The following is a 9404-nucleotide window of genomic DNA, read 5'->3' on the forward strand; positions in this document are numbered from 1 at the left end:
TGGGGCACGTGAGGGCCCGGTGCCCGAGGGACCGAAGGCCGCGCTCTCTCGACTGGCCTGATCGTGTCGCCTTTCAGCCCTGCTGCGAGGACTGCGGCGGGGCTGGACACCGCTCCAGCACTTGCCCCAGCCCGAAGGAGGTAGTATCAGCGGGAAACGACTACAGGCTGAAGGCAGGGTCTGCCTCTCAGTTGGCCAAAACTCCAGTGCCCCGGCTTGTGTGAAGTGTCACTACACCGTTGGCAGCGCGCAGGTGAGAGGCGCCGTGGACGGGAGACCGTGTCGCATGACTGTGGACAGCGGCGCAGATCACACCCTGGTGTGGCCAGGGCTGGTGGAGGCTGAGTGGTTGCCAGACTCGCCTCAACAGCTGTGTGGAGTAACGGGGGACTGCATGTCGCTGCAGGGTCCGGTGAATGCTCGTGGGCGTGTAGGTGGCGTGGAGGAAGACATGCCGGTCTTCGTCGCTGACCTGGACGAGGAGTGTTTACTGGGATATGACTACCTGACGAGGATGGACGCCTGCGTTGACTTCAGGCAGAAGAGAATGATGGTACGTGGCCATGACGTGCCTTTCCGTTGTGAAGTCAGGCGTGCCGAGGTAGTTACCACGAAGTGACTGAGGCTGCCCCCACGAACCGAGGCCCGCGTTCAGTGCCGTTTAACACGTGTGATGAAGGAGGCCGAGGGTCTGGTGGAGCCTGTGAGTGACCAGCGGCTGGCTGACGGTGTGGCACTTGGAAGGAGCCTCCTAGGAGCAGGGGAGGAGTTAGTCACTGTGTTACTGGCTAACTTCTCTGACAAGGCTCGAAATATACCCACCGTCACGCCGGTTGGGGCATGTGAAGAGGTGCAGCGGACCGAGACGCGGTGGCAGGGAGAGGCGGCTCGTCAATAGGGACTGCGAGACTGCAGCCCCCCCCCAGTGGATTTCTAGGATTCACGAAAATAATGTTAATTTATTTATGTTTGACTACCATTCATATGAAAACACCAATTCTCATATGTTTATATGAAATAAAAATACCGCAAAACAATGAGGAAGTACGGAAATTATTCACTATTTAATGATACGAAAGCGGGGAGAAATGGGGGGGAGGTTTCCCGGGCGGAATGGCGAGCAAGTGTGCCATGTGGACTGCGTCCAGCGCAGTCTTGTCTCGGCCGTTATTATGGCTAGGTGAGTGTTCTTACGTCGGTCTTATTTTCGATCGTGTTTTTCAATTTGTCAGGGATGATTTTAAAATATTATTGATCAGTGATAGCTTGTGCTCAATCTTGATTATCATAGATGGTGTAAAATCACAGAAACATCGTATAAAATAGTTTTTTTTTCCCAGGTAGGCCTAGCAGTATTTTGTAAAATGGCACAAGAAGCAAAGACGGTTTCTGCATTGAAAGAACTAAATTTTTCACAGTTAACACTTCAAGAGAAGGTAGCAGTTAAACGAGCAGGTCGCCCATTACCAGACATTAAAATTCCTTTTCAAATAGCCTAAGCCAGCACTAAAGAAGTCAAGCATTTACTGTTAGGATAGGACCTAAATAATTAAATAATTATCTATCTATCTTTATAATCTATCAATCAATGGTATGTTAAACAATAACAATAAAAGCATTTAAGATTTTATTTGTCTGAATGTGAGACAGCCCCCCCCCCCCATCAGTAACAGTCACGAGCCGCCACTGGGTGTGGCTGCACAACCCCCAACGCAGGCGTGGCCTCTCGCCGAAGCTGCAGAGCCCCTGGGAGGGGCCCTATACCGTCGTGGCCGTGCCCTTGGCGGTCACGTACAAGATCAGGAGAGGTCACAAGCGGGCGTTGGTAGTGCACGCGGACCGCTTGTGGCGCTACCACGGCCCTGGTAGCTTCTCCTGGGGTTCAGATGAGCCCGAGGAGGAAGGAAGTGCCGAAGAAAATGTCCCGGAAGCGATGGAGGACGTCCCCAAGGAGGTTGAGGAAGCAATGGGAGGTGATGCAGGTGACAGCCAGCTGCTGGTGGAGACTGCTGCTCGCCCTGTCCGTCACCGATGGCCTCCTGTGTATCTGAGAGATTTTGAACTGTCCTAAATGTTGTAGTTTATATTGTATGCATTTTGCCTTTCTGTTTTATAGTGTGAGGAAGGTTGGGTCGACCTTTTTGTAAGGAGGGGGCAGTTGTTACGAATGTGTGTGTATGTGCATATGTGTTTGCGCGGGCTGGCTTTGTGAGTGTTATAGATCCTGGGTATCTATCACTTTCCCTGTCACATTTTCCTACTTTTTAAGGTATTTCAGGTAATATACCCAGTACCCATTAATACAAAATATTCCAGATAAGACGTTACACCATTAGTAACTGCTTGCCATTCAGTAGTTATATTGGCCAAGACATTTTTTGCTGTGCATTCCCTCAAGTTGTTAGACTGGTCAAAGAGGCCATGATGTTGTATGTTCGTTCGCCCAAAGTTTTCAGAGCACCACCATTAAAAAATATACCCAAATCTTCCGTAATATATTGCTATAACCATATGTCATTATCAAGCAACAGTGCAAATATCCTATCATATTTATATTTTACAATTAATTTGCTTAGATAATGCGTAACCTACGAGATTCTCACATAACTGGAAGTTTCAACTATCCCATTCCCATAATAATATCTTTACATTACAGTGGAATGAGGTTGTCTCAGCCTGGCGTGATCCTGCGACTAAAGAATACAATAGTTTTTCCCGTGGGCGACGAGGGAGATTCGTCTGGCAGTATTATTATCATTTTCAGTAAAGGCGTTCGCGTATATGGGCGAACGCTACTGGATCGTTCGCCTTCTGCAAAGTGTTACTGAAAATGCCTTATGTCAGCCTTTCAGGCAATAGAGTTCGGCCGCACTGATACAAATGAAATCCAGGACAACATCATTAATAAGTTGAATTCATGTCGTAAATCCTTCTCACTGGTTTGGGTGCCTGGACATTCCAGTATACGCAGGAATGAACAGGCTGACATGCTAGCTCGGTCTGTTGCAGAGCTCGAGGGAGCGTGGAACCTACGTCTGGATTTGCAGTCATGTAACTTAGTTGTTAAATCATCAGCAAAACAACCCCTGACTTGAACTTCCATTGAGAGTAAACAAAGCGAGAGTGCATCATAGTACAGTGAAAGGTTTAATGAAGGTAAAAATTGTGAAGTTAAACATTTAGGCAGTTTAATTTAAATCATTATAATGTACACTAATGTAAGTGTGTACGTAGCTTTATAATTTTGATGATCTTAAATTTATAAAGGGAGGGAGAGTGAAACAGAAAAGACACTAACCGGCAACCTGTGGAATGTAAACAAAGGGCACATCATGGTACCGCATACAAAACTTATGTACCACATTTCCACAAGGCTTTCCATTTTATCCACTGTAGAGTCACGAGTTCAGGTGTTCTTTTAGCTTGCAAGGAAGATACACTCTCACCAGCCTTCTTAATAGAGTCTGCTGACTTGAAAGTAGTAGACAGTAGATGGAGTCAAGATGGTGGCGAGCAATGCTATAGTTTTCTCACCTTTCTCATGTCTGTGAATTATATCCAGCTTCACTTCGAGAGTAAGAGACTTCCTGGTTTTCTTAGGAACGCTAGGCCACATTGCAGGGCGTTTTGGTGGTAAGTTGAGCGAGGGAAGACGATGCCGTTATGTTTTGAAAAGGGGAGTGAGTGGTGCGTGTGTTGTCCACGAGAGGCTTGATCTTGATCTTGATCTTGATTCTACAGGTGTCCCAGGATTTTATCCTGAGGCAGGCCTTAGTATCAGCAGCTCCTGATGTATTCAAAAGCCTGTCGGCTTGCGTGATACGGCGGGGCTTTCAAACTTGGAAAAAATTATCTGGATAAAACTTCGTTAAAGCGAATTTGGGGTTCGTTACACGAGCAGATGGTAGTAAAATTTAACCTTCGTTGTAGCGAAATTTCGTTGTGTGAACCTTCGTTAAACGGGGTTGCCTATATATATATATATATATATATATATATATATATATATATATATATATATATATATATATATTTATTTATTTATTTATTTATTTATTGTTGCGGCGGCGTAAGGGGGGAGGGTGGCAACTACTTGAGTAGTGAAGATTAGAGTGAGAGGGTATTGTAAGAGAGACAGGAAGTGGGGCCCGGAAATGATGGCCAGGCAGGTGGACAAAGTAGCGGTGATTGGCCCATAGGCAAGCCAATCACATTGTTGCAAAAGGGGGAGGTGGGTATTTAAGCTGCCCCAGCTAGTGAGGGGGAGTGAGTCGCCACTAGCTCAGTAGCTCAGTAAGCCAGTCGTCAGTTGCTTGCCCAGGCATTCCCGCCCGCGAGCAGTCTCGCCCCACTCCCTTCCACTCTGGGCCTGTTACCTGCTGTTGGCCGGTCCCCACTCTCGGCGTCTACCTAGCTCTCCTATTCCTGCGGAGGATGGTCTGGTCCTCCGGTGATCCTGTGCCTGCCTGCTGTGGAGGAAGGACTCAGTAGCTCAGTCTCGTCCCACTGTTCCGCCCTGCTCTTCGGTCTCGTTTCCGCACTGTGTACTAACTGGGAGTTGCTAATGTATTGTTACTACTAAGTAAACGTAAGAAGCTGTACTACGTGTTTCCTGCCAGTCCTGCCTGTCTGAGTGAGTGCCTGTCTGTGAGTTGTGTGCTTCGCATCCCTTGCTAGCCACGGACCCTCGTCAACTTCTCCCGGTGCCGCCCCACGTCCTGCACGTTGTCCTGTCTCCGTCGCTGAGAGTAAGTAGTTTACGGTTCCGGCGTTGGAAGCTGAAGTAAGGATCTTTGGGTGCCCTGCCTTGCCCAGTGGATGCGGGTGTGGGTGGCCCTGCTGTGCTGTGTGGGCGGCGGTTCGTAACAAGTGGCGTCAGGAATGTTGGGATAAAGTTTGGCTAAGCAAGGTTGCTGGGTACGCGTGAACAATGGCAGACTCAGACGTGAGAGACAGTGAGATGTCGGGAGACAGTGAGCCAGAGTGGAAAAACTGGCTTGCTGCGATAATGGACAAAATGGCAAGTGACTTAAAACAGGAAATGAGTGAAATGAAATAAGAAACAAATTCGCGAATGGAAAAAAATGGCAGTGACATAAATTTGCAAATGGACAAAATGGCACAAGAAACACATGCGCGGATGGACAAAATGGCAAGTAACTTAAAACAGGAAATGAGTGTAATAAACGAAATAAAACGAGAAACAATTGCGAAAATGGACAAAACACTAAGTGACATGAGAAAGGCAAGGATTGAAGCGAGACAGGAATACAGAGCAACGTTGGTACGCCATGACAAGACAGAAGAAGTCATGGAAGAACGAGAGGCAGTGAAACAACAGTGCGAGGGACGCACTGGAGTTGCCGAGAGTGTGGTGGACGGCCGCCCGTGTCCTAAGGTGGTGGACGCTGGTGCGGCGAAGACCGTCGTCGGGGAAGAAGTTGTGGCAGTGCAAGACCTCCCTGTAGCAGACCGGCAGCTGTGTGGCGTGACTGGCCACTGTACGACGGTACGAGGCCCCGTGATGTCTACGATCACAGTGGGTGGCGTGGAGAAGCTACTAGCATTCGTGGCCGACATGGAGGAACCCTGTCTGGTGGGGCTGGACTCCCTGGTTCAAAGTGCAGCGTGTGTGGACTCCGGAAGGATGCAGATGCAGGTATGTGAGGAAATGTTATCGCTGATCCTGGAGGACGCTGCTGAACATGTCGAGAGCCCCGTGACGAGTTCAGATGTCGAGGACGAGAGGCTGGAGCTGCGCTGTCGAGTCGTGAGGGAAGGTGAGGTTGCAGACGCCACCGTGAGAGGCCATGAATGCCAGGCAGCGGTGAGAAGCTGCGGTGGTGAGGTTGCAGACGCCACTGTGAGAGGCCATGAATGCCAGGTAGCGGTGAGAAGCTGCGGTGGTGAGGTTGCAGACGCCACCGGGACAACACGCGGATGGCAGGCAGCGCCGAGCAATGACGGCGGTGAGGTGGATGGAGACGCGGGTGAAGTGAGCCCCGTGCTATCTCCACATGTGGTGGACTGGGAGGTATGTAGTTTCACCAAACAGACTCCTGAGCAGGTGGTGAAGTTGGAAAAGCGGCTGATGGAGCACGAGAACGTCTTCAGACGAGATGCACAAGATCTTGGCTGTACGTCGCTGGTTCAGCCCTCCAACACGGTATGCAGTCCGCTGATGAAGCAGCCACATTTCAGTGTCCTGTTGGCCAGGAGAGAAGAGATGAGGCTGCCTCTGGACTTGGCCACTGGACGACCACCTGAGGAAGAGCTACAACAGACGGCGCATGAGGTGGTAGTGATACTGCAGCAGCAGATGGAGGCTACGTGGCGACGGGTGGTGAACAATCGTTGCCTTGCGGGGCAAACCATGACCCGCCGGTACCAGCTGCACGTTGGTGACGCCCAGAATGCGGTGTGGGACCGCGGCTGGCGGTACAAGCCTCGTAGGAAACGAGGCTGGAGAATTACTGGGAACGTGGAAAGGCCGTACACCGCTCCGCAACGACTCGCAGCCGTCGCCTACAAGCTGACGTTGCCTTAAGCAAGCGGCGACGCATCCTCCACGTCGGCCGCCTGTGGGCTGTCGTTGTGGAGGAAAGATGCTTCTGGAGCCAGCAGACGCCGGACAATGAGGTGAGGAGCGACAGTGTGGTGGGTGACGGCGGTATGAAAACTATGTTGCGGGGTGTGTTGTGATAGTGACACTGAATAGTCAGGACGATTATTTTTCATGGGGGAGGGCAGTGTTGTGACGGCGTAGGGGGGGCTGGCAACTAGTTGAGTAGTGAAGATAGAGTGAGAGGGTATTGTAAGAGAGACAGGAAGTGGGCGCCAGGTGCAGTGTTACCAGATCACATTTGCAGCATTATGCTAGACTAGGTGAAAAATTATGCTAGAGTAGGTAAAATTGTGCTAAAGGAGAGAAAAAATTATGCCAAAATTATGCTAAACAGAAATTGGTTTATTTTATGAATTATAATTACAATACACGGAGAAATTACGTAAATCAATGGATTTCCATATAATAGCAATAAAATTTATTGCCGAGGGGATCTTCACAGCTTAAGATTAAAAAAATCAAATGATAATTACCATATCTGAAATCTTGATTAACTGATAATACAGCTAGATTGATAACATGGTTGATCCTAAAACCTGGTATATCATTTATCATATATATGCGTGTTCATTGTTTTTACCATCTCACGTGTTGGCTCAAAGTTTATGCATTCACCTACTTTCCTTACTTCTCCACATATCAGTTCATTTCTCGTTTTTCTTCAGATTTACCAAGGAGAAAATTCGCTCAGTCAGCATTTGAAACTGGAACACTAAGCAAGGCTCTAGCTAATTTAGAGAGTGTAGGATATCTACCACTTACATGGACTTTAGACCACAGACACTCTGTATTAGTGTCCTGTGACAAAAAGCTGTCTACATCACCACTCAATAGCAATGAACACCATTCACAGTCCAACTCTTGTTCATTCTGGATAGGTACGTTCAAACATTAAACTCGTGCCCTGTACCTCCCTCTTATTTACACTACTCTCAAGCAGCTTGGCAAATTTGACCCCACCATATATTTGAGTTAATGAAATATGGATATTTGGATTTTTTTGGTTCCTGCATTGGGACTTTCAAAACTGAAGGTTTATTGAAGCAACTGAAAATCTGAATATACAGCTGAAGGCAATCCTTGACAACACGATGAATCATTACATGGGGCTTTGAAACATGATATTCACTTTGTCATTGAGAGAATATATATATATATATATATATATATATATATATATATATATATATATATATATATATATATATATATATATATATATATATTAAGGGTACAAATGGACAGATTTTCTCTCAAACATATTTCATTAAAAGTGATGGCAAGCTCTGCATTTATTTATTTTTTTTTCAAGGTATTTTCTTTGTATCTTAGCAGGGTTTTATATTCTTTTTTCAAGACAGTTTATGGTTTGGCCGTAGCTAACCATAAGCAGTCTTGAAAAAGAATATAAAACCCTGCTAAGGTATAGAGAAAATACCTTGAAAAAAATAATAGATGCAGAGCTTGCCATCACTTTTGATGATATATATATATATATATATATATATATATATATATATATATATATATATATATATATATATATATATATATGGACCATGGAGTCGAGTCAGTAGCAGGGTTTCCACGTGAGCTAAAAAACGGACAGACTCTTCTCAAAAAAAAGGGCAGAAAAGGACAAACATGTTCATTCATATTGCTTATTGTTTACTTTTAGTTAATTTTCAGTTAATTTTCACCTATAGTAAATTGTGCTAGAATTATGCCAAACGCTTCAGAATTCTACTAGGATTATGCTAAATTGATAGGTATGCTAGAAATTATGCTAGACGTCCAAAATTTACGCAAATTATGCTAAAAGCACAACATTATGCTAGATCTGGCAACACAGTAAAAATGTCCCGGAAGTGTCTTGCTCATCTGTGCATGCATGGGTGGCCTATGCACTGCCAGACGCACGAGGAGTCAGGACAGGATTTACTTAGCATACTGCGCATGCGTGAGCAACTTGTCATACTGCACCATCCTTGTATAGGGATAAATACATGTAATTTCCAAATTCTTTCGTAGTATGTACAGTCAAATAATATGTTTAGAAATGCAAAGTCGATACGATTTGCAAATGATTGGCATATAAACAGGTCATGAAATCATCATGCTTGAGATGGAAATATTTATTTATTCGTGATATTAATGACCTGTTTATATGTCAATCATTTGAATTTTTAATAAAACATTCTATTTGACTGTATATACGACGAAAGAATTTGGAAAATACATGTATTTATCCCTATACATGATGGTGCAGTATGACATGTTGCTCACGCATGCGCAGTATGCTTAGTAAATCTTGTCCTGATTCCTCGTGCGTCTGGCAGTGCATAGGCCACCCAAGCATGCACAGATGAACAAGACACTTCCGGGACATTTTTTACTGCGACACCGGTGTAGCGTAGAATCGTGCTCCTCGTGAAATCTTGCACCAACCCTAATGCGCATGCGCCACTCAGGGAAAAAATGTCGTACCTACCCGTAGCAGCGTAAAATCATGTTCCTAGTGAACTGAACACGAACAGTGAGTGAGCTTGGAAATGTTGCAGAGGAGGGATCTCTCTCTCTCTCTCTCTCTCTCTCTCTCTCTCTCTCTCTCTCTCTCTCTCTCTCTCTCTCTCTCTCTCTCTCTCTCTCTCTCTCTCTCTCTTTATGATGACGCCAGTTCTCTAAAATAAAAGCATCTTCCCCCTCCTCTCTCTCTCTCTCTCTCTCTCTCTCTCTCTCTCTCTCTCTCTCTCTCTCTCTCTCTCTTATGATGACGCCA

At 46.1% G+C, this 9404-nt stretch overlaps 1 protein-coding gene across 1 annotated transcript in view; it reads left to right on the forward strand.

Annotated features, from left to right (window-relative positions):
* Positions 1-242, forward strand: part of LOC123512044 — a 2071-nt gene extending 1829 nt beyond the window's left edge. Inside the window, exon 1 of the mRNA XM_045268200.1 lies at positions 1-242. This exon is cut by the window's left edge and continues 1829 nt beyond it. Coding sequence (XP_045124135.1) covers positions 1-224 — 224 coding nt within the window. The 3' untranslated portion in view covers positions 225-242.
* Positions 243-9404: the final 9162 nt, after the last annotated feature.

Source organism: Portunus trituberculatus, chromosome 32 (genome assembly GCF_017591435.1).
Source record: "Portunus trituberculatus isolate SZX2019 chromosome 32, ASM1759143v1, whole genome shotgun sequence".
In the NCBI taxonomy this organism is placed as follows: Eukaryota; Metazoa; Arthropoda; class Malacostraca; order Decapoda; family Portunidae; genus Portunus; species Portunus trituberculatus.